The sequence below is a fragment of the Staurois parvus genome, unplaced genomic scaffold, assembly GCF_062004578.1.
Source record: "Staurois parvus isolate SC_StPar_1 unplaced genomic scaffold, SC_StPar_1.0 ptg000283l, whole genome shotgun sequence".
Classification (NCBI taxonomy): Eukaryota; Metazoa; Chordata; class Amphibia; order Anura; family Ranidae; genus Staurois; species Staurois parvus.
Window position 1 is genome coordinate 5,304,089 of NW_028318079.1, and position 25,792 is coordinate 5,329,880.

Below are 25,792 nucleotides of genomic sequence, written 5' to 3' on the forward strand. Positions count from 1 at the left end.
GAGTCCATTCAATGAAGGGGCTCTCATGCCCGTGCAAAACGCGGCCCGCATGGCCGCATATATGTGAACCAGTGGTAATCTATTCTTTAGTCACTAGATGGTGCTATGATAGAGTAAGTTTATGTCCTGAAACAGCTATCAGGAAATACAAACTGCTAGAGATGCTAGAGCTGCCAAAACGTACATATCTTCTTCCTAATAGGAGGCTTGGAGCAAGGGGACTGATGTATAAAAATATTTGCTGTACAGAGTTAAATATTAACGTGGTTGTAATCCTTTACACATACCCAGTGAAGTGACTGGCCCCAGGTGATACACATAGATGAAACAAATCCTCCTACATACAGTTGTGCTCAAACGTTTGCATACCCTTGGAGAAATGGTAATAGTATGTACCATTTTTAAAGAAAACATGAGTAAGCAGGCATTACAGATTTCTTTTTTTTTTCTTATTGGATTCATATTCAACTGTAGGTCATAATAGATTGTCAAAATCATAACACAAAACATGGTAACAAATAAACAAATGAAATGACCCTTGTTCAAAAGTCTGCTTACCCTTAGGTCTATTTCACCCTTTAGCATCAATGACAGTGTGCAGTCTTTTGTAATAGTTGTCTATGAAGCCCCAAATTCTTGCAAGTGGTATAACTACCCATTTGTCTTGGCAAAATGTCTCTAGGTCCATGGAAAGTCTTTGGTCATCTTGCATGAACCACATGTTTGAGATCTCCTCGAAATTACTTGATGATATAAATGTCAGGAGACTGTGATGGCCACTCCAGAGCCTTCACCTTTTTCTGCTGTAACCACTGGAGGGTCAACTTGGTCTTGTGCTTAGGGTCATTGTTGTGCTGGAAAGTCCAAGAGCGTCCCATGCGTAGCTTTCATGCAGAAGAATGCAAACTATTTTCTGTTAACATGCTATATTCATCTTGCCATCAATTTTCTCAAGATTCATGTCTTTAGAACCCACCCCCAGAACATAAATGTGCCACCACGTTTCACAGTGGGGATGGTATTCTTGTCGCTATAGGCTTTGTTGACCCCTCTCCAAACATAGCACTTATGGTTGTTACCATAAAGCTCTATTTTGGTCTAGTCACTCCAGATTCTAGTCTGCCAGAAGCTGTGAGGAGTGTGAAGGTGTTGACAGGTATATTGGAACCAGGCTTTTTTGTGGCAACTCGACCAAGTAGCTTTGTTCAAGTATCATCATATTGTGCTCCTTGAAACAACCACATGGTCTGTTTCCATAGTAGCCTGTTTTTCTCCTGAGGTGACCTGTGGGTTTTTATTTTTATTCTTTATGCTTGGTATCAAGAGATCTCCAAATTTTCCACGTCTTAATAAGTGATTGAACAGTATTGACTGGCATATTCAAGGCTCTGAATATCTTTTTATATACTTTTCTATCTTTATAAAGTTCTACTACCTTGTTTCGCAGGTCTTTTGACAGTTCTTTTCTGCTTCCCATGGCTCAGTATTTAGCCTGCTCAGTACATGCATGTGGGAGCTAACAAACTCACTGACTATTTATACACACTAATTGCAATTTAAAGAGCAACAGATGTGGAAAATTAACCTTTAATTGCCTATTTAAGCTGTGTGTGTCACCTTTTGTGTCTGTGCCAAGGCCAAACATTCCAGGGTATGGAAACTTTTGCTAAAGGCCATTTCTATTATCATTATGATTTAAAAAGGAGTCAACTACGTGGTAATAAATGGCTTCATATGATCACTATTCTTAAATAAAACACAGCTTTTGGCATGATCAGTCATATTTTCAGTATCATTTCCAAAATTTCATGATTTCTGCCAGGGTAACAAACTTTTGAGCACAACTGTAGGTGGTACCTTTCCATCTGTACTCTTCTCTTCTGTGCAGAATGTATAAAATTTGTCTGAGCTTTCAGAAAACAGGGCTGAAAGCTGAAATTACACTCCACAGAGCTTAATGAGGAGAGCTGCTGATTGGAGGGAAGAGACACCCCCCCCCTTCTACACAGCTCACAGGAACAGGGCTGAGGCTGTCACTCTGCTAGAGGTCCCTCCGCTGTCACCATTTTTCTATAAATGTCGGGAAAACGTGTCAAAAGTGATTCATGCTGATAGAAGAGGAACAAAGAAGCAGACAGAAATGACAGTTAGTACTTCAGATTGAGACACAAGTCTCAAGTACAAACTATAGAGGGATATGCTTTGTTCATATTCCATGTCTGAGTTCCCAGTACAACCAATACATTAAAATTAGAAGAATGTTCCCTTTATATCACAAAGGCACCTTCTTCATTCTTTGTCAACAATGGACAATGCTGGACAATCCTTTTCTAATCAATGAGGTTCTCCCAACGTATCAAAAAGTCTCATGATTAATAGATTAATGGTTTTATTTATTTAATTCATCAATATATTTAAAATGTAAACATATGTATAGACTTAGTTGCTTTTATTATCAATACTAAGGGGAAGATTTACTAAAATGGGTACACACAGAATCTGGTGCCAAATCACATCTAAAAATTGGTAAGCTGCAATATAATGTTTGCTTTTGGGTTTGAAACGATTCTAAAGGTTCATTTTTAAAAAAAAAATAACAAACATGTCTATACTTACCTGCTGTGTGCAGTGGTTTTTTACCTTCATACATGCTTTTCAGAGCATAAATCTCCTGCTACTGGTAGATAATAATGGGTTATGACAGGGGTGGGCAACTGTGGCCCACCAGCTGTTGGTGAACTACAAGCATCATCATGCCTCTGCCTTTGGGAATCATGCTTGCAACTGTCAGTTTTGCAATGCCTCATGGGACTTGTAGTTCTGCAACAACTGGAGTGCCACAGTTGCCCACCCCTGGGTTAAGAATAACAATTTTGGTTGCTTTAGTTGTGCTAAGTTTTTTAGTGATTTAAAGCAAGGCTCACAGCATTCTTTTATGGCCAAATGTTCTGTTTGCTGTAAGTTTGCTCCATTGCACATATCCAGAGGCTGTCAGTTAAGTTTGGATTGAAGGGTTATTGCCAATAAATAAATTTCCACAATCAACATCCTGACCTTAATCTGGAACCTTAAAATTATATCCTGCCAACAGCTGGTGGCAGTGGCAGAGAGAAAGTGTCACCTTGCCCCCTGGTATGCACAAGTGATATTTTTGTGGAACTGCATCCATGGCCTTACTGTCAGTTAATGTTCTGTCAATAAAATTAAGCTTTGAAAATAATTGTTGTTCCTTAAAGTCCACTTGTGTTATAGTTTTTAGTGTTTATATTTTGTTTTGCTTGCTTCATGTACTTCATGCGCACTTCTATATTTTATTGTCAGATAACTTATAGTAGAATCAAAATACATCATACACCTGTCAGCCTGAGAGCAAAGGTACCACTGTTGTAGCAAAAAAGCATTTCCTGAATGGAGCAAATCACCAAGTTCTAAACAAAAATAATATAAGCATGTCACGCTCTAAGGAAATGTTACTGGCTTAATATGGAAAGAATTGTAAGGATGAATGATAAATGAGGATGTACATGTAGCACCCTCTAGTGTGCAGTTAGAATGAGGAAAATTTAATGGCTCACAGTAGTGTAGTGAGTCTGGGGAATTGCTTTGGGTTTACGTTAGGTCAGGCTGGAGGACTCTACAGGTCAAGCCTTTGATTCCTCCCCCTGGTTCTAGAGTCTTCTAGAAAATTCTAGAAGCTAGTGGGCAGAGGCCAAGAGGCTGTGATCTGCATATTTATGGGAGTCTGATCAATCCCAGGCCTGGCAGTGTGGTGAGATGGGCCTATAATTGTGAAAGAGCTTAGCTAGCAGAGGATTCTGGTGATCAGGTGAAACATGAAGTGTTGAGGATCATAAAGGCCTGGGAGGGGACTCTGGGGAAGGAAGCTCTGCCTCCAGCCTGGAGCTGAGGAAGGAGGAAGGAAATGAAGCTGGAAAGAGGGAGCTCCACTGCCTGCAGTATAAAAGAGACAGCCTGCCTGGACTGGGAAAGACTAGCACAGCGATAGGTCTGAAAGCAGTCTCATCCAAAGCAGCAGGATAAAAGGGACGTTGTAAGTATCTCTACACCCCCAGGGCCTACAAGGGAGAAGGCTACCAGATGTAATATCCAGCAGGCCCTCATTATGACAGTCACAGCTACCTAAATCTCTTGCTATGGGACACTCTTCAAGGCAGCCAGGTGGGCAGGCAGTATTGCTAACTTGGGCTTTGAGAGTTCATTCAAATAAACTTAGTGCTCCTTAAAGCGGCGCTCCACCCAAAAGGGGAAGTTCCACTTTAAGGACTGCTCCCCCACTCCCCATTGGCACCTTTGGGGGGCAGGGGGGAGTGGGTACTCAAATTTGACAGGTACCTGCTCCCACTTCCGTTTTGATCGCCTAGGCGATTGGAAAAGGCAGGTGTCCTCCCTCCCTGTAGTCTTTTGGGACACATGACAGGTCCCAGAAGATTACAGGACCATTCATAAAGCTCAGCGCTACTCACGCATGCGCAGTGGGTACCCGGCTGTGAAGCCACAAGTTTTCACAGCCGGGTGCCCACGCTGAAGATACTGGCCTCCTGGAATACAGGACGGCTGGTGAAACAGGCTACGGGGGACACACCACGGGACCAAAGGACAGGTAAGTGGCTGTTTTTTAAAAGTCAGCAGCTACAGTTTTTGGATGTGGAAGCGGGCATTCCGACCATGTGATTGGCCAACTGATCAATGTGAATAGCATTCAAATTGGTCACATGATTGGAAAGCTCCTAATCACAAGAATGCATCGGGAGCCTTCTGCAAGGAGCGTACTGTCAGCACAGTAAAGTGTATACCTAGGGCTGCATATATGCGGTTACTTGGTGTTAAAGCCTACCTGCGCCAGGTCATTGGGAAGTGGTTATGTACTTCCTTGTATGGCATTTAGGCCAGGGTTTCAAGCTATTGCATTGCTGTAATGCAGGTTACATGCATTAGTGAGCTGCAGTGTAAAGTACCTGCTCAGCAGCATACTACTATGTCCATCGCTTTCTACAAAAAACAGTGCAGTTTTAGCTGCCCTGGGCTGTGCCACCCTTCCTTTTAAAATGAATTGTCTGCATTAACATTGCACACTTTATTATGTGCGCATTGGGAATTTTCCCCCAAGTAGTGGGTATGGGCGTGCTCGTGGGCCCATGGAACACTTAAGGTCCGTATAAACATAAACTACTAGATGACACACATCTGTGGAACACTCGGGATTGAAGCCTTTGAATTCCAGGTAAAACTGCAGCAGGATTTCAGTAAGCGGCAAGGGAAGGACACTATTTACTAAAACTTAAAAGTGCAAAATATGGTACAACTGTGCATAGAAACCAATCCAATTCCAGGTTTTATTGTCAACGCTTAATTGAACAAGCTGGAGTTAGAAGCTGATTGGCTACCATGCACAGCTGCACCAGATTCTGACTGCACCAGTTTTAGTAAATCTCCCCCTAACTCTCCTTGTAACACTAGCACTAACCCTTCTTGTATTCCCAACCTAACATTAACCCTTCCCGTAACCTTAACACTAACCCTACATGTTACTGTAGCCTTCACACAAGTGATTCCACTTATGAGGGTGGCACAGTGGCTAAATGGTTAGCACTCCTGCCTGGCAGTACTAGGGTCACTGGTTCGAATCCCAGCCACGGCTCCACCTGCCTGGAGTTTGCATGTTCTCCCTGTGCCTGCGTGGGTTTGCTCCAGGTACTCCAGTTTCCTCCCACACTCCAAGGACATTCTGGTAGGTTCATTGGATCCTGTCTAAATTGTCCCTAGTATGTGTATGTATGAATGTAAGTTAGGGACCTTAGATTGTACGCCCCTTGAGGGTTAGGGACTGATGTGAATGTACAATATATATATGTAAAGTGCTGCGTAAATTGACAGCGCTAAATAAGTACCTGAAATAAATAAACATAGCCACTTGTTTGCATGTTCACCTCTGTTACACTATTCATTGAGCCAAAGATCAGCCCTAACTGTGCAAAAGATACTATTGCCGATGTCCCAGCATCTACTATGTATTCCCTACTCCCTGCTGTTCTTTATGCGGGTAATGACCTAATTGTATAATAGGTAAAACGTGTCATTGGTGAATTGGGAAATATTTGTGAAGTAGTATTGAAGCTATTCTAGTACCTATGTATCTGCCTGTGCTGAAATGAATGTTTTTGGAGAACCTGAACTTAACCTATTTGCATCGTGTTCCATATAAAGTTCTCTGGAAAGGAAAATAAGAAGTCATCAGCTTTTATTGTGATGGCTGGTGAGCTCTTATCAGCTTTTTAATTATCCAAATGGCAATTACACGCAGTGCAATCTTCCTGGGTCTAGCCACAGACCAAAGCCTAATCCAGCTATCTACGGTGGCCAAGACTGCATTCTGATTGGGAACGTTTCAACTCATTTCTCAGGCAAATGGTAAATCGCAGCAGTTACTGCAATTTTCATGGCATCTTAGAGTTTCTGCAGTCAGATCTTTTCATTTTGGTGCCATGATCTCAGTGTGCTGCCACTGTAGGGGCCATCATAGGACACTTTTGGTGGTAATGAGATGTGTTTTAACTCCAAGGAAGGTTTAAGATAAGAGTTACGGTTTAAAGTCGGGGGTTAAGAGGCAAACACTTTTTTTATTGTTTATACACTGGGGAGGGTTAAAACCTCTTTTAGGTTTTTGTTACGGTCTGGCTCTTCATTGCAGTGACTTACCCTCACTTTCTGTTTCTGTTACTATTGGCATTGTGATATCAACGTCAGACAGAATTCCTAATGGTAAATGGGCAACAATAAAACCAGAAATTCTAACACTTTTCCACTTTAATAAAAACAATGAGAATTCTAAATTGCCGATACTTTAGGGATTATGTGTTAGGAGATATTTAGTGACTCTGTCACTTTAAAGAAAAAAAAAAGAAGCAAAGAAAAAACTAGCAAAGAAATCTCTGTAAAAGTCATCTGTGCCGCTGCCTGTGCTAATCTTGTTCCTGACACCTACCTACGTCATATCTCAATATGGTAGTTGTGTAGGGGCCTTCAGAGGACACCACAGCGCCCAGGGGGTAACAGGCATTCTACACACCCAGCAGCATGTTGGATGGAGAAGATTCTTTGGCAATGATGGGGAGCAAAAGTCAGCTTTGTGTGCAGTGGCACAGGAGTGTTCTTTTACAAGAACTTCTTTATTTTTACCAGCCAACATAGGTAAATGGATTATGTGTTAAGGCTTTGTGCAAGGGAAGAAATAAGTGTGAGGAGTGGGGCCTGAGTGTTAAAGATGTAGTAAACACCACTTGTTGACTTGTACTTACAGGTGAGCTCATAATAAATGTTACCTGTAGGTACAAGGAATATCACTGCACTGTTTGGGGGATATTCAATGGTGCATACACACTGCACTCTGAGGAGACGTGGGGCATCCCTTTAGAGCTCTGCGCCACGGCCGTGAATCCTGTGCGTATGCATGGGAGTGATGTTATCACGGCTCGGCCATTTAAATGGCTGGAGTCTGCGAACACAGAACGAACACCAGATGAAGATATTAGCCTGTCAGTTGTGACGGTGTGCCACTGGAGGGCTATGTTTTAAGGTAGGCCTTTCATAATGTGCTAGTATGCAGTGTATAATATCACATTATGACATTATCTTGCAGGGATCAGATTTTTATTTTTTTTGTCATGTGTTTACTACCGCTTTAAGGCTCAGTTCAAACTAGCTTTGTAAGCAGGCGTTTGAGGGGCGTTTTCGAACCTCCTCAAACACCTTTGAAAATTATACACATGGCAGCACACAGTGCTGTTCACACTGAAGCGTTAACGTCTTGGCAAAATTGACGCCTCATGTCCAGTCAGGAGGAGTTGAAGCCTTTCAACGCCTCCCATTCAAGTCTATGGTGATGCTCTTCAAACACCTGGCAGGTGTTTGTGGGATGTTTGCGGGGCGTTAAACCATTAATTTCATTATAGGCATTTGTGGTGTGGTTTTAACGCTTGGAAAACGCCTATGAAACGCCTCAAAACCACGCATAGGGCATTTTGAGAGTGTTAAAAACGATCCCCAAATGCCTGTCTAATGCCTGTCAAACACTATAGGGGCATTTGGTGGGAAGAAGTCAAGTGTGAATAAGCCCTTATGCAGAAATTTTCCACCACAAAACAGCACCTCAAGGCCTATAGGACTATGTTGAGTGCATGGCAATGAAGGCACTGCGGAACAGCAGAATATTAAGTGGAAGCCAGTACACTGGTCATTGAAAATGAACAACCTTGATTTACTTGTTTAGCACAGCGCCAACTGCGTTTTGGGAATGAGCAGGGACTCCTTTATCAAGGTGACAAGCACAGATCCGGCGTATAAGACGACCCCCTACGTTTCCTGTTAAAATATAGGGTTTGGGCTATACTCGCCGTATAAGACTACCCCTCTTCCAACACACACCAAATAAAAATGAAAAAACATCAGATTTGATTTCAATATGGTATGGTATTTCAGTATGATATTCCAATGATGGGGAGAAATAGTGCCCCATCATTGGTGTCAGTGGGAAGAATCGTGCCCCATCATTGGTGTCAGTGGGAGGAATAGTGTCCCATCATTAGTGTCAGTGGGGGAGGAATCGTGCCCCATCATTGGTGTCAGTGGGAGGAATAGTGCCCCATCATTGGTGTCAGTGGGGATAGTGCCCCATCATTGGTGTCAGAGCGAGGAATCGTGCTCCATCACTGGTGTCAGAGCGACAAATTGTGCCCCATCATTAGTGTCAGTGGGAGGAATAGCACCCCATCATTGGTGTCAGTGGGAGGAATAGCGCCCCATCATTGGTGTCAGTGGGAGGAATCGTGCCCCATCATTGGTATCAGTGGGAGGAATAGTGGCCCATCATTGGTATCAGTGAGAGGAATAGCACCCCATCATTGGTGTCAGTGGGAGGAATCGTGCCCCATCATTAGTGTCGGAGCGGCGAATTGTACCCCTAAAAAGTGCCCTGACACCAAGTTTCAACATGCCGTATACCGGTGTATAAGACAACCCCCGACTTTTGAGAAGATTTTCAAGGGTTAAAAAGTCATCTTATACGCCGGAAAATACGGTATCCCACACGGGGTAAAAAACAATCCAAGAAAATGCAGTCATCAACATAGTAGTCCTACGTAGTTTCTCCAACCAACCTCCATGTCCCTTCTGTGTCCCCCCCATCTAGCCACTCGATTGGGGTAGGAGGCAGAGACAGTTGGCCTAAGAGGCAGGAAGTATAAATATGGCCTTGCTGCAAACCTGTTTTCTTATACAGTAAGCAATCTGCACAATGTCAGCAGAGATGTAAATGTTGTTCAAGAAAACAGCTTATTCCTAATGCCAGGACACAGTGCCAACATTATTACTAAAGGGCCCAGTGAACTTTACATGCAGTACCAGCAGAACTGTGTTCACCAAACAGAACCCGCATACAAATGTGAACCATTATTAAACTAAAAAATGAGGGGGCAGCCCTATAGAACAGAAAGAGAGTAAATAATGTAGCAATGCTAATTACTCTATAAACATACAGTATTTCTGACCGTAATTACAGTTAATAAAAATAAGCCCTCCAAAAATATAAACTATAAAGTAATATATCCTCCACATATTTATTCCGTAACATTTACATTTGAAAAGTACAAACAGGATTACAGGTCATGATTTTAGATATTGTATGAAAGTGCAGTCTTTTTAGAGCAAAACTATAACAGTTTTGGGTTTTTTTTTATATTCTTTATATTTTAAGTATCCAAATTTATAAAATAATGTTCTATACAAATTTTCAATAATTTGTCGAAAAATCCTTACTTTAAAAATAACAATTTACTACAGGGTGCATCCACGACCTTCTGAATGATGTTAAAGTAACAAAAAATAATTGTCATGTCAACTTTACAATAAAAATGTTTAATTTAGTGGATAGAGTGAAAATGGATTAGAACACCTGTCATTTTGTTTTTGCTGTCTGTTCCCCCATTAGGGTGATTCATCCTCTCTAGTTGTCCTGTTTACCATTATCATTGAAAGTGAAAGGAAACGAAATCCCAAATTTCGGTTGTCCCCAAAAAAGTAATAGAGGAGAAATTGTCCAATGTGGACACTAGTTCTGGAGACCTTGGGGTCCCCAAGGAATTCACCAAATGTATAGGGATTTTCTATCACTTCCTGTTTTGGCTATGGGACAGGAAGTGAATGTTAATCTCCCGAATGGGACACAAATGGCAAAAAATAAACTGACAGAGGTTATAACCCCCCCTCCCCCCCTCTATCCAAAATGTAAAAAAAATGTTTGTCTATAAGTTCTACTGTAGCTTAAAATGTGAAGTGAATAAAATATACTGTAAAAACATGAATTGTATCTGATATATCATGAATTGTATCTGATATAAATTTCTTATCGTTCAGGTGATGATGGAATTTGCGCTGACGAAGATGAGGACATTCTGACCTTGCTGTATGATCCGTGTCTGAACTGCTATTTTGATCCAGAAACAGGAAAATATTACGAATTAGCTTAACATGTTAATATTGTAAAGGAAAAAAATATCCTAGAAGCTGACTAAAATCTGTTATCAGGCAGCAATGGTCAACATATTTATCCACCCAGTCCCAAACTAGTCAGTATTATTGCCTGTGGTCTCCCTGTGCTGATCCTTTCCTCATTACTGATGTGCCTTGCCTTGTTCTGCACTGTGCCTCTGTGTGCAGGCAGCCATCTTGGGATAGGCAGGGCTTTCCTTCCTCTCTTCTCCAGCAAGAACAGTAAGTAGCCCAGTAGTGATATCACCAAACCTCACTCCGAATTTCCTGGGACTAAGGGATCTATTTATTAAATATTTGTTGACACATTTGTGCAAGCTGGAGGAAATTTCACTGTATGTTTTCTAATAGATACATTATTCTATCATTCACAACAAACACTTTTCTCCTGCGCTAGGAAAAGACTCAGTAGACCCCATAGGAATGTTCTGGAATTTTCTGGAATATGCACTGCTTGCTGCCCTCAACAGACTGGGGTGGTCCAAATACACTGGATACAAATGGAGAAACAGAAAAAGGGCGCACCGACCTAGTGCATTATCGTTTAAAATATTTATTGAAGAAACAAAGTAAGTATCATACTCACAATAGACATAAAAACACAGGCATGTCAAACTGAACAAGATGTATGATTCAAACAACATCTGAGTCCATACGATGGAACCCTGGATGACCAACTGGCTAAAGCGTTTCGAGGACACAACCTCTTCCTCAGAGCTCCATTATTCTATCATTAGCTCCTTCCATTGGACAAAATGTGTATTTTCTCATTGAGGTATTTCATAATAGTAAACTGCATTGTGGCCATTAGATGGCACCGATGATACCGACATTAATCTATTAGAAAATATACTGTGACATTTTTCAGCTTGCAACAAATGTTTCTTAATTAAACCCCTAAATGTCAGAGGCAGCACTGAGTGTTTTATAAGGTGGATCTTTTGCCTTGACCTGAATGTGCAAACACACAGGTTCACTTTATACCTTTGACTGTCTTGCATCAGGGCATATAGTAACTATATATTGGCATTCATATATGTAAAACACTAGCCGATTCATGAAAAGGAATTTGTATCATTTACAAAAGTAAATGTAACAAGTACAAAATGTCAAGTTCTTAAGAATTTCAAAACTTACACTTTTAGTATAGCTCTAAATCCAATCAGAAACTTGGTTTTATTGTTTTCTTTGCACTGGACTAATGAAAATCATCTATTTTGAATGAAATCTCCTTTATATGATGTTATAAGCCATAATGACTGGCTCATTGCTAACAACACTTACTCCTGTCTGTCATATTTTGAAGCAGAGAATGAATGTATGGATATACTTTATCCTCATTTGCACATATATTGCATTGAGATGTTTTAATAATCACAAAAATAGGATATGTCATTTCATTTTTCCCATTTCAAATTAAAATTATTCTGAATGTCCATTAACTTTCTAGACAATATACTAGTCCTGTCCTTCCTTGGCCTGCAGCTTGACTGATAATTGTATGGAATCAGTTGTATATATATTTTGATATAGTTAATTGTTATACACATAGTTTAGTATAAATGATAGATTTTTGCCCCCATACTTCACTAGAAACATGGAAAATACAACGTTATTGATGTTCTGGGTACCAAGGACACTTCTTTCATCAGGTACTGTAAGCTGCTGTTTATAATGGAAGGCGTTAATATAAACATTGTTGGTTTGGATCAGGTTTATTTGGTCATTTTATAGAAATGTTATAAAACTGATGTTTTAAATCTGTTTTATACTTTGCAATTTTATGTGATCTTTGTTTGGCAAGTAAAAATTTAAATATGACAGTTTTGTTTGTTTGGTTAAAACCTTAGACTACTGTGAAGACTTATTGAGTTCTGTAAGCAATGGTCTTCAAGCTTTACATCAAAGAAGCAATCTGAGAGTTTGGAAAAGTCAAAGGATGACTAGGGCTCCACCTGGACTCAAAAGCAAAATGCAAAATATTAATATGCAAATGTAATACTTATCTGACTAAAGAAAAAAAAAATTTTTTTGGCCTTCAGGCCATAATGGATAAAAGAAAATATAAACATAATAACAATACACTTTCCTTTCTGACAGAATCTATCATAAAGCATAATATCTACAGTATGTATGAAGCCTTACACTAGGGTCTGTGTCAAAGGGCGTTTGTTCGCTTCAGATGGGAATTGAATTTGCATACACACATGTTGAAATGTCTGTGGGAATGCAAAACTTTCTTGAAGTAGGTTGAATGCAGTTCAGAAGGAGGTTAACGTAAAGAATATGCTACATCAACATTTTAAAATCCTGATACAGTGAGGAATAAAAGTAATTGAACACCCTGCGATTTTGCAAGTTCTCCCACTTAGAAATCATGGAGGGGTCTGAAATTCACATTGTAGGTGCATTCCCACTCTGAGAGACAGAATTTAAAAAACAAATTCAGGAAATCATTGTATGATTTTTAAAGAATTTATTTTCCTTGCACTGCTGAACATAAGTATTTGAACACCTGAGAAAATCAGTGTTAATATTTGGTACAGAAGCCTTTGTTTGCAATTACAGAGGTCAAACGTTTCCTGTAGTTCTTGACCAAGATTGCACACACTGCAACAGGGATTTTGGCCCACTCCTCCACACAGATCTCTTCTAGATCTGTCAGGTTTCGGGGCTGTCGCTGAGCAAGACAGAGTTTCAGCTCCCTCCAAAGATGTTCTATTGGATTTAGGTCTGGAGACTGGCTAGGCCACTCCAGAACCTTGATATGCTTCTCACTGACCCACTCCTTGGTTATCCTGGCTGTGTGCTTCGGGTCGTTGTCATGTTGGAAGACCCAGCCACGACCCATCTTCAATGCTCTGACTGAGGGAAGGAGGTTGTTGCTCAAAATCTCACAATAAATGGCCCCATTCATCCTCTCCTTAATACAGTGCAGTCGTCCTGTCCCCTTCGCAGAAAAGCACCCCCAAAGCATGATGTTACCACCCCCATGCTTCACAGTAGGGATGGTGTTCATGGGATGCAACTCATCCTTCTTTTTCCTCCAAACACGACGAGTGAAGTTTAGACCAAAAAGTTCTACTTTGGTCTCATCTGACCAAATGACTTTCTCCCATGCCTCCTCTGGATCATCCAGATGGTCATTGGCAAACTTCAGACGGGCCTGGACATGTGATGACTTGAGCAGGGGAACCTTCCGTGCAATGCATGATTTGAAACCATGACAGCGTAGTGTTCTACCGACAGTGACCTTTGAAACTGTGGTCCCAGCTCTCTTCATGTCATTGACCAACTCCTCCCTTGTAGTTCTGGGCTGATTCCTCACCTTTCTTATCATCAGTGATACCCCACAAGGTGAGATCTTGCATGGAGCCCCAGTCCAAGGGAGACTGACAGTCGTCTTTAGCCTCTTCCATTTTCTAACAATTGCTCCAACAGTTGATCTATTTTCACCAAGCTGCTTGGCAATTGCCCCGTAGCCCTTTCCAGCCTTGTGGAGGTCCACAATTTTGTCTCTGGTGTCTTTTGACAGCTCTTTGGTCTTGCCCATGGTAGTAGTTGGCATCTGACTGACTGTGGGGTGGACAGGTGTCTTTAAAGAGCTCAGACAGGTGCTACTAAGTTAGATTAATGAGTGGAGTAGAGGTGGACTTTTTAAAGACACAGTAACAGGTCTTTGAGAGCCAGAGTTCCTGCTGTTTCTTAGGTGTTCAAATACTTATGTTCAGCAGTGCAAGACAAATAAATTCTTTAAAAATCATACAATGTGATTTCCTGAATTTTTTTTTAAATTCTGTCTCTCAGAGTGGGAATGCACCTACAATGTGAATTTCAGACCCCTCCATGATTTCTAAGTGGGAGAACTTGCAAAATCACAGGGTGTTCAAATACTTCTGTTCCTCACTGTATGTGTATGTTTTACCATGTACTTGTCTTTGTATTGCTTGTGTTAAATATCTTCTGTTCCTGCCAGTCCCCATGCTTTCCTATTTTAAACTGACCACATTTAGGCATGAGAGAACATGTGTCTCAGCATGATCAGTTTTCTTTCTGCACTGGGAGAATAGCCTGCATGTCCTCCAATGGCCAAGACTTCTGCTGATACGCCCTCCTACATAGCCATTCACTGGGAAAAGCAGCATACGGCTGTTTTTCTACCCCCAGCTCTCTATGCCCTTTATGCAGCAGGGGACAGAGGTCATGTGATCACTTATTTAGAGCTTACATTGACTCATCTACAAAGGACTACAGCCCAGGAACTTGCTCCTTTAAAAACAAGGCAGCAACTCCCATATTTCTGTCTTCACAGCTTCCCTTCTGTGATTAGTTGGATAGAAAGTCCAAAATGTTTCTGTGCTGTTGCAGTTGCAAGTACTACTTTTCTGACGAGCTGTGTCTGAGCACACTTGCAATCATTTGAATAGTCTATGACACAGGATACCAAAAACCTATTTGGAATAACTCCAGGCAATGATCTTGTTTATCATCGCCCTGCCTTCTGCAGCTGTTAAAACTAACCATACTGTAACACAACACAATTTTCAATTAGCACAGGGGACAGGGACCGTGAAATCCTTCAAAATTCCATCTTGACGCAGTCATCGTTATCCAGGCATGATGTAGAAAGTGTTTATGTATCTCCAGTTACAGAATGAGACCCTCCTTTTTGTGCTTTCCTCCTTACACTTGTGACTTGAGAAGGTGACAGGTCTAATTTTAAACAGCCTTCACTTGCAGAGCTGTTTATACATGATCTGTATTTCAGCAGAAGAGCTTCTAAACTCTTCGACTACAATGTCATCACCATAGCAATAACATACTCAAGGGCTTGTATAATGATTATTGCTAAATGGTAATGTGCACAACTGCGCGCTGTAAAACCGTGATTCAGAACTGCAGCACTCCAACGCCAGCGCCACAGCCCCAAATAACCTTTGCTTTACTCCAATCACATCAAAGTTTTTAATTAAGCTCGTCATGGCTCCTGTCTGTCACCAAGATAATAACCACTTATAATTAGTCCCTTGTGTGTCCTGGCGCATTAAGCAGGTCCTATCAAGCAAAACTTAAATATCTACCTTTAATATTACAGAGTAAAAGCTGAATTTCATCACACAAATAGAGTCACACATACTTTTTATAGTAAACGGCAGCTGTAAGAGTACCCTCTTATGCTTTATGTGATCCAAAGGCAAAATGCAATTATATTTAAAGTCACACTTCAGGGGTCGGCAATTCCATGAATTGCGATCTACCCGCCGATCGTGGGCAGGTGATGAGTGGATCATGCTTCTTCCTTGCTGACCCCTGGAACCTGGACAGGAGGGGCGGCATTTACTGGAACTAGAAATTCTGAAGGACCTTCTGCACACTGGTATATACCCTTTCAAGCAAACTATGCAATAAATAGGGATATGAACCTTGTAGCTCTCCCCATTGTGTCTTTTCCCCTATGCTAGCATTGTGTCCACAGTAGCACTTGCGTAGGCAGAGCAGAGTAGGACTGGCCATAGAGGGATTACTTTGACGCAGTTGGCCAGCTTAAGCATGTATTGCAATATGTGTGAACTAAATATCACTATTTATTGCATAGTTTGCTTGAAAGGGTATATACCAGTGTGCAGAGGGTCCTTCAGAATTTCTAGAGTTAATGTGGTTACACCCCTTTAGCACCTGATGGATAAATGCATGCACTAGCTGTATGGATTTGAGCACAGGGATCTCTTGTTTGTTTGATTTACTGGAACTAATCCCCTGTAATGTCCTCCTGTAGCAGCTGAAAGCTGGCTTCTCCTCTTCTCTCTCCGGCCGGTATTCAGCTGCTGCAGGAGGTAAACACCATCCCTTCTGTCCTGGTTCCCTTCCTTTGGCTGCCAGGGCCCCCCTGTGCACTCCCTTGCCCCACCCCTTCCCCTCGCAGCGCTGCCAGTTTCCCCTCCTCTTCCGCTGGCTGCTGCAGGGAATCAGTTCAAGATAGAGAAGGGGCTAGTAAATGTGTAATTTACTAGCCTCTTGTTTTTCTGAATGAACTCAGTGAGTGATCACTCACTGGGTTCATTCATAACTGAAGCACAGTAAACTGTATACTATGCCTCAGTTTGTGAATGAGCAAGAAGACTATGCAGGAGCCTTCCTGAGGCTGAGGCTGCAGGAATTGGGGACTGTCCACAATCTCTTTTCTCTGTCTCAAAAGGGAGACATCAGGGGTTTGTTTAGAGCCCTTATATTTTTGAAAACACCCAAAAGTGCTGCTAAAAAATATAAAAAATTATAGAAAATAAAATTGTAAAACATATTTAATAAAATAATAAAAATACAAATGCCATCTACTGCCTTAATGACACCATCCACTGCTCTACTGACACCGTCCTCTGCCCTACTGATACCACCCACTGCCCTACTGGCACCGTCCACTGCTCTACTGCCTGATACTGTCCAATTTTAAGGTAGGCTAAGTTTTTATTTTTACAGTGAGAGTTGTTTTATTATTATGTTTTTCTAAGTTTACTTTACTATTTAATTAGGTCTTGCTAGTTAATTTCTTTTAAAAAAGGTGGAGATTTTTAAACTTATTTGTGTTTTTCAGGTAGAGCTTCACCTCTCAGATGTTGCCTAGTGTCTACCCCCGCTCTAGACAAATTACATATTAAAGCTTTTAAATACATATAGGGAAAACAACAAGCACAGACTGCTTAAGGGGAACCTTTGACCAGGCTATAATCATTCAAGTACATACAAATTCTTAGCACTCACTGACCTCTGTAGCTGCAGGCACTGTAGAGCAATTCATCCTCAAAGTTCACAGCAGGAACACTAAAGTCATCCAAACCGAACTCTAAGCCAGCTCAGCTTCCGTTGCTCCCTTATCCTAGCAGTGACTCAGCTGCCTTCCAATATCTAAAGCAAAAATAGAGTAGGTGCTCTGTGAATGTATCTGTAAAGGATGCAAGGACTATATAACTTCTGCAACAGAAGTTACATAAGTGGTGAGCCTATAGGAGGAAAGAAGACCTTGAATCCAAAATAAGATATCAGCGTCAGCAGACAAACCCACAGGAGACAGTAAGGGACAACTCTTATCTGTCATCCACAAAAAAAGAAGCTGCTCCTAATACCTCCCCTTGTTGAGCTTGCAGGTGCTCACTCCTTCCAGATCTGTTCCTCCACACACAATTCAGTAAAACTTTGGAGATGCATTCTACTTCCAAAGGTTAAAATCAACTTTATTCTTCAGTACAAGCGCAGACGCATTACACAGGATCCTCTCTCTAAGAGGTTCGCCTCCTACTGGGGCCTAATCATAGTGCTCCATGATCAAACTAGTAGAATACAAATCATATTAGATGGAGAACTCTGGGTGGAGTTTCTATGCTTGTATTGAACGATAAAGTTGATTTTACCCTTTGGAAGTGTGTGCAGCTTTGCTGAATCTCATTTGTCCTTGCTGGAGAAGTAAAAAAAAGCAAGTTAGCCACTACAGTGCTCTTTTAAGCACCTGATTTAAACTCAGTACTAGTGGGATGCAGAACGGTACGTAATAGTATGCAACATTTACAGGGCTAAAAAGAAATCTAAAAAAATGTATCTGTTACTCCTGAATAATATCAATACATTCCACTGAGTGTTACACATAGATGAACTTTCTTTTGACCTTGGGTTGGGGGTCTGAAACCAGAAGGCCGCTGTCATTGCTGGACCAGTGAGCTGCAGGAGGAAGATTCCCCACAGCTGACGTGCACAAAGGGAAGAGGATGATCATGACATCACTGACCTAATATGGGTACATAGCAATATTAGGTCAATATATTTGATCTAAGATGGTCATGTGGCCACATTAGGTCAGTGATATACAGTCATGGCCGAAATTGTTGGCACCCTTGATATTTTTCCTGAAAATCAAGTATTTCACACAAAAAAGGTATTGCATTAACACATGTTTTGCTATACACATGTTTATTCCCTTTGTATGTATTGGAACAAATATAAAACAGAGGCAGAAAAGCAAATATGACATAATGTCACACAAAACCCCAAAAATGGGCTGGACAAAAGTATTGGCACCCTTAACTTAATATTTGGTTGCACACCCTTTGGAAAACATAACTGAAATCAGTCGCTTCCTATAACCATCAATAAGCTTCTGACACCTCTCACCCGGAATTTTGGACCACTCTTCCTTTGCAAACAGCTCCAGGTCTCTCTTATTGGAAGGACACCTTTTCCCAACAGCAATTTTAAGATCTCTCCACAGGTGTTCAATGGGATTTAGATCTGGGCTCATTGCTGGCCACTTCAGAACTCTCCAGCGCTTCTTTGCCATCCATTTCTGAGTGCTTTTTGACGTATGTTTGGGGTCATTGTCCTGCTGGAAGACCCAGGATCTTGGACGCAAACCCAGCTTTCTGACACTGGGCCCTACAGTGCGACCCAAAATCCTTTGGTAATCCTCAGATTTCATGATGCCTTGCACACAGTCAAGGCACCCAGTGCCAGAGGCAGCAAAACAACCCCAAAACATCATTGAACCTCCACCATATTTTACCGTAGGTACTGTGTTTTGTTCTTTGTAGGCCTCATTCCGTTTTCGGTAAACAGTAGAATGATGTGCTTTACCGAAAAGCTCTATCTTGGTCTCATCTGTCCACAAGACGTTTTCCCAGAAGGCTTTTGGCTTACTCAAGTACATTTTGGCAAACTGTAGTCTTGCTTTTTTATGTCTCTGTGTCAGCAGTGGGGTCCTCCTGGGTCTCCTGCCATAGCGTTTCATTTCATTTAAATGTCGACGGATAGTTCGCGCTGACACTGATGCTCCCTGAGCCTGCAGGACAGCTTGAATGTCTTTGGAACATGTTTGGGGCTGCTTATCCACCATCCGGACTATTCTGCGTTGCAATCTTTCATCAATTTTCCTCATCCGTCCACGACCAGGGAGATTAGCTACAGTGCCATGGGTTGCAAACTTCTTGATAATGTTGCGCACTGTGGACAAAGGCAAATCTAGTTCTCTGGAGATGGACTTGTAACCTTGAGATTGTTGATATTTTGCCACAATTTTGGTTCTCAGGTCCTCAGACAGTTCTCGTCTCCTCTTTCTGTTGTCCATGCTTAGTGTGGCACAGACAGACACACAATGCAAAGGTTAAGTGAACGTCTCTCCTTTTTATCTGCTTTCAGGTGTGATTTCTATATTGCCCACACCTGTTACTTGCCCCAGGTGAGTTTACAGGAGCATCACATGCTTGTAACATTCTTATTTATCCGCAGTTGTGAAAGGGTGCCAATACTTTTGTCCAGCCCATTTTTGGAGGTTTGTGTGACATTATGTCGAATTTGCTTTCTTTCCTCCCTTTTTTTGTTTTGTCCCAATACACACAAAGGGAATAAACATGTGTATAGCAAAACATGTGTTAATGCAATACGTTTCGTGAGAAATACATGATTTCCTGGAGAAATATCAAGGGTGCCAACAATTTCGGCCATGACTGTATGTGTATATGTGCAGCTGCGGTGTGGGGAATCTCCCACCCACAGCTCATTGGCCCAGCAATGACAGCCAACTTCCAGGTTCAGACTGAACCCAAGCTCACCCCTACTCACCGGGTTGATCTGTTTTTTCCCCTTCCAGTCTTATAATATCAAGCCTATCAAAAAGCTGAATTACATGTTCATTTTCTTTGACCTAAAGGTGACAGGGCTACTTTAAACAATATATCCCTACCTATCAGGTACATGACTCAAGGAGCCAGAGATCAAATGCCCCACTGCTTTAGACAATTTTCCATATGCTTTTGGTAAATAAAGAAAAGTCAGAATCATTATCTGTGAAAATGAAGATGTTTTTCCCCCGGCAACATATTATTTAATTGTAAGCACAAATATTTTGTAGGCAGATTTCTGCACAGCAGGGATGTGTCCCCACGCTTGCTCATAAATCATTCCTACTACTTTATGTAACATGAAATGGAATCAATGGATAATTACCTAAAGAAGTATTTGCATACAATAATACTTCAAACAGCTTGCTTGTGTTAATCATCATTTGGCACGCCAACATCTGCAGCCTGATCACTTGAAATGGAGATATTGATTTTTTTTTTCCTGCACTAGACAGGCGAGCGTATTTGGCTTTTTGTTAAAATCGCTAGTTCCTAAGGGTGAGTGTTTAGCATAATCTTGCTTGGACAATGTGTGTTTAACATTCCTGCTGAGTATTGTCCCAAACTGTGCGAACATGTGCTGAGCCAGAGATATTACAAGATGGAAGAGCCTGCGAGTCTGAACAACATGAAACCTCACTGAAGAGAGTGTGCGGAAATAACCCTCTTTGTTGTTTAAAAGCGCTTGACATTACAGTGTTCTAGTATTTCTTAAAAGACAGTAAGTGACTGCAACCAGATGTACAGACGTTCAGAAGATTTGCTTATAGTGATGGATTTAAAGGGTCACTCTACCTAAATGTTATTTCAATTCTACATGGAATCTTATTGTCACTAGGAAACATAACGTTCACTAAAAAAAGATACAATATATAATTTCTACACATAATGGTAATATGGCTTTTCCATTTTAATCTGCAGCCAGGTATGACTTCTAGGGGCAGCACAATGGCTAAGTGGTTAGCACCTCAGCCTAGCAGCACTAGCGTCCTTGGTTCACATCCCAATCATGGCACTACCTGCCTGGAGTTTGCATGTTCTCTCTGTGCCTGCATGGATTTCCTCCAAAACTCCAAAGACATGCATGCTGGTAGGTAAATTGACCCAGAATGTGTATGTATGAATGTGAGTTATAGGCCTTAGAGTGTATGCTCCTTGAGGACAGGGACTGTTGTGAATGTACAATTTGTATGTAAAGTGCTGTGTAAATTGATGGTTCTATATGTTTACCTCTAATAAATAAAACCAAAGAAATTCCAAAGAAAGAGTTGTACTTTCTGGCAAGCATGGCCTATCTGCCAGAAATCTCATTTTCTGCTTTTGGAGTCACCACCACGGTTTCTGATTGCCCCATATTGGCACTTTAAGGTTGATTTACTAAAATTGCAGAGTGCCAATTTTGATCAGCTTCTAACTTCAGCTTGCTAAGGATGAGACACCGCTCAAACCAACCAGTGCTACCACGGAGTATGTGTGGCCTCAGCCAGTGCTGCTCCAGCAATGCCTTCTAACGTATTTTGCTCTGCCCACCAGGACTTGGCCACAGAGATCCTCTATGACCAAGTCCTGGAGGGTGAGGTGAAACACGTCAGAGTTCATGGCAGGAGCAGAGCTGGTTGAGGCCACACATACCATGATAGGACCGGTTCAGTTTGAGCGGTGTCTCATCCTACGCATGTCTACACTTCTGAATTAGTGCATAGATGCCTGCTCCCATCTTCTGAATGCCGGTGGGGAAATTCTTGATTCTCCAGCTTTGAGCGGCACTACAAACCTAATGTTTTAACTTCAGCTTGTTCAAATAATCTTTTACAAAAGAACTGGAAGCTGATTTCTATGTAGAGCTACGCCAGATTTTGCACTCTCCAGTTTTAGTAAGTCAACCCTTATATCTCCATTAAAGTGTGCCATAACCAAGTAATTGGCATTTTGAAAGAAGAGTAGGGACTGGCCAGAGAGGGATCGCTTTCATGCACTTGGCCAATATCAACATGTATTGCAATATATAAGTGAACCAAGAATCCCTGGTTTTATGCAAAGGTTAGCTAGATGTAAGAATGTATATATCGTTATCATTACTCGGTCTCTGGGTGCACTGTGATGTCAGACAGACTGCACCCTCTTGGTGCAAGGCCCCTTATACCACAGCTAACAAAGAGATGGCTGCTTTGCTAGTGAACTTCTGTCTTATCTCACAGCATTTGCCTAAAGCAAGCACCAGCAAGAGGAATGCAGAGGGTCAGGAGGTTGACAGGTCTCTCCCTCTGCATTTCTCCCCTCAGTAAAGTGCTGGAAGCTGGAGACAGGCATCCCCTGTTGAGTTTTTCCTGAACGATTAGCACTGCTGATTATAGCCGCCAACATTAATCATTGTGCCTGCCAGCAGGGATGGCTCCCTGCCAGCAGAACAAAAAATCGCTGCGGGAGGGGTCCTCCAACAACACAATTTTCTTTTCTTCCACCAATGGTGGAAGGACAGCAAATTGCATTATTTATGGTCTGCCTTAGTGTTTGCTCCTGTGTTGCCTCTCTTTGTTAGACTGTAATATAAAATGTACACCCTGCTGTGCCTGATGTGACCCCCATTGTACCAGCTAGGCTTTGTCTTGAAGAAACAGCATATAGTTTGTTGTTTACAGCATGCATCAAAGAAGGACACAAACTTACACTTCTGGTCAAAAGTAAGAAAAAAAAATCAGATGTGGATGCCAAACAAGAGTACATTAATGTGTGCAAAGACATAAGTGATAGGGAGAGGAGACAGGAAAGGACTTTATGATCTTTATGGATTTTACATCAGTCTCTGGTTTAGTTTTACTACTCTGAAACCAGTACTTGTCCAAATTTTAAAGGGAGTCTGTGTTAGTGCAACATAGCCAAAACCAGCATTTCTCAACCTTTTTCTGTTTCAATATTTTTATTAAGAAAGTTTTGTTTTAAGAATATAACAAGCTCAAGATACGCCCACGTAGGGGCAGAGAAGAACAATAACACAGAAACAGATACATCCTGCTGACTTGTATTAGCCAAATAACATAATGTCCAATGACAAATGACATCAAGGAGGGACGGCAAAAAGCCGAACCAAATAATAGCAGCAGTAATCCAACATAGTACCGGAAAAAAAAGAAAAAAGGTTAGAGGAAAGGATAAAGAACATAAGGCGAAAAAAAAAAAGAATCAGAAAAAAAAACATGGAGGAAAGAGAAACCAGAAGAATCACAGATCCAGGGCTAGCACAGGCAGAGGCCATAACTAGTAGGAGGCAAGGATGGCAAGGAATAATGTATCCAAGTTTCCCAAACCTTAAGGAATCTCGGATGAGAATCATGAAGAATGCTAGATATCTGTTCATTAATCAACATAGCATTCATCCGGGTCTTCACCCTCTGGAAGACAAACAAAGGGGTTCTCCAAGCTTGAGCTATAGCACGTTTGGCCGAAATAAATAGGTAGGATGCCAATTTCTGCTGAGACCTAGATAGACCAAAAATTGGGCAGGGCCACGCTTGCATCCCTACGGACTGTAATATGAAATAGCGTTTGTAGCAAACCAAAAACCCTAGACCAGAAGCCTATCAATCGTGGGCATGGCCACCAAATGCGCAAAACATTCCCGCGTAGACCACAGTTCCGGAAACACCTATCTCCGCCAGTCAGATTAAAGTGAGCAGTCCGCGCCGGGACCCAGTACCACCGCAGGAGAACTTTGTAGGCTGCCTCAAGAGTGACTGTATTGAATGAACATTTCACCACCATCCCCCAGGCCCTATGCCAATTCTCCGCCACAATCGCAACACCCAGGTCTCGCTCCCATTGAGAGATGTAAGACAGGGGTGGTGAGGAGGACCTACTGTTAAGGGAGGCATAAAATACAGAAATGAGACCAGGGGACCCTGGGGAATGCTAACAGACGTGCTCTAAAGACATTTTGCGGTAAGGGTATGTAGAGGTACGACGGAGGGATAGGACCCAGTGGCGTAATTGCAAATACCGATAATATTCCTGTGGCAGGACTCGCCTTGATTCTCGAAGAGACTCCCATGATGGAAACATACGAGCGCTCAGAAAATCATGTACAATAACAAAGCCATGGGAGGTCCACCAAGAGAAAGAAGGGAGATGTTCTAGGCCTGGCGGAAATAAAGGATTATGCGTAATCGGCAAAAGAGATAGAAATGAGGAAATCAGATTACCTGAATATTTTACAGAATCCCAGGTTTGTAAACTGTGAAGCATGATAGGGCTCAAATCCGGAGGGTGCACTTTAGGCGAAAGCCAAAGCAATGTAGTTAAGGAAAGCGGAGCACAATTGGGTAATTCCAAGAGTACCCATAACGGGATATCTGTCGTGGCATGAAGCATAGACAACTGGGAAATCTGAGCCACCAAGTAGTATCTAGAAACGTGTGGAACTCCCAAACCTCCCTGTAATCTATGAGTATAAAGAGTGGCTCTAGGCACTCTGGGACGTTTATGAGCCCAAATAAAACTGAGAATCTGGCTTTGCAATACACGAAGAAAAAACACAGGGACCTGAATATGGAGAGTGCGGTTTCTCAACCTTTTTAACATGGAGGAACACTGAAATAATTTTCAGGTCTCTGGGAACCCCTGCCAATAATTACTAAATCTGGAGGTATATATACCTGGATATATGTGAAAAAGTCCACCAGGACGTTTGTTGGGCTCTTTGCTGAAATAATCTGTTTGTACATTGTATTGATGTACAATTATTAATCTTTTATTATATAAAGTTTGTATTATTTCTTTCCTAGTGTGCATGTATAATCTTAGGGTTAATGTTATATGCTGGTTGCAGTAGTTCCTCTGCTCCCAATTAAGTTGATGTCAGGAGCATGTAGCTCTCCTGCTCAATCACAGCTGCTTGTCTCATTCCAGCATCCTGGTTTTGACTGTGATACATTCACTGTTCCTTGACTCTACAAACTGTTATTGCAGATCATCTGTAATGATTGTGAAGTACGATATAGTGATTTTATTACAAGACTAGCATTGATCATGTGAATATAGTAGACAAACTGTCACTTATCTCTCATTTTCAAGAAATGTGCTCTGCATTAAGGTAAAAAGCTCCTCACTACTTGTCCAACCCCCATCCCTAAACACTTACCTGCCTCTTCTCACTGATCCTACACTGTCTCTTCTAGCTTCCTTCTTTCATGAGAGACATTGATAGCACTGCAAGCCAAAGGCTCTTGCTGCTGTCAGTCAAACTCCTGTCAGGTGGGAGTGGGGTGTGGCTTGTTGGCACTGTGTATGTTTATGGACACACACAGCCTAAATCTTGAGTGTACCTATATGGATGACATCATAGCTCCATAGCTAGCAGCTCGCAAAGGTGGCACTTGTAGGTAGAAGGAGCAAGAAGCATCAGTGGAGGACTTGCAAAGAGAAGGTGAGGGACCGCTCTGCGTAATATTGTTGCACAGAACAGGTAGGTATAAAATCTTTCTTTTATTTAGCCAAAAAATAAGACTTTAATATCACTTTAAAAATCTGCAATAAAGTTTGCTAAAATCCTGTAAATGAATATACTTGATTCAGAA

At 41.6% G+C, this 25,792-nt stretch overlaps 1 protein-coding gene across 1 annotated transcript in view; it reads left to right on the forward strand.

Annotated features, from left to right (window-relative positions):
• Nucleotides 1-12,384, forward strand: part of CFAP20DC (CFAP20 domain containing) — a 361,123-nt gene extending 348,739 nt beyond the window's left edge. The window contains exon 17 of the mRNA XM_089682005.1: nt 10,429-12,384. Within this exon, the coding sequence (XP_089538131.1) occupies nt 10,429-10,541 (113 nt within the window). The 3' untranslated portion in view covers nt 10,542-12,384. The remainder of the gene's footprint in view (nt 1-10,428) is intronic.
• The last annotated feature ends 13,408 nt before the right edge of the window (nt 12,385-25,792 follow it).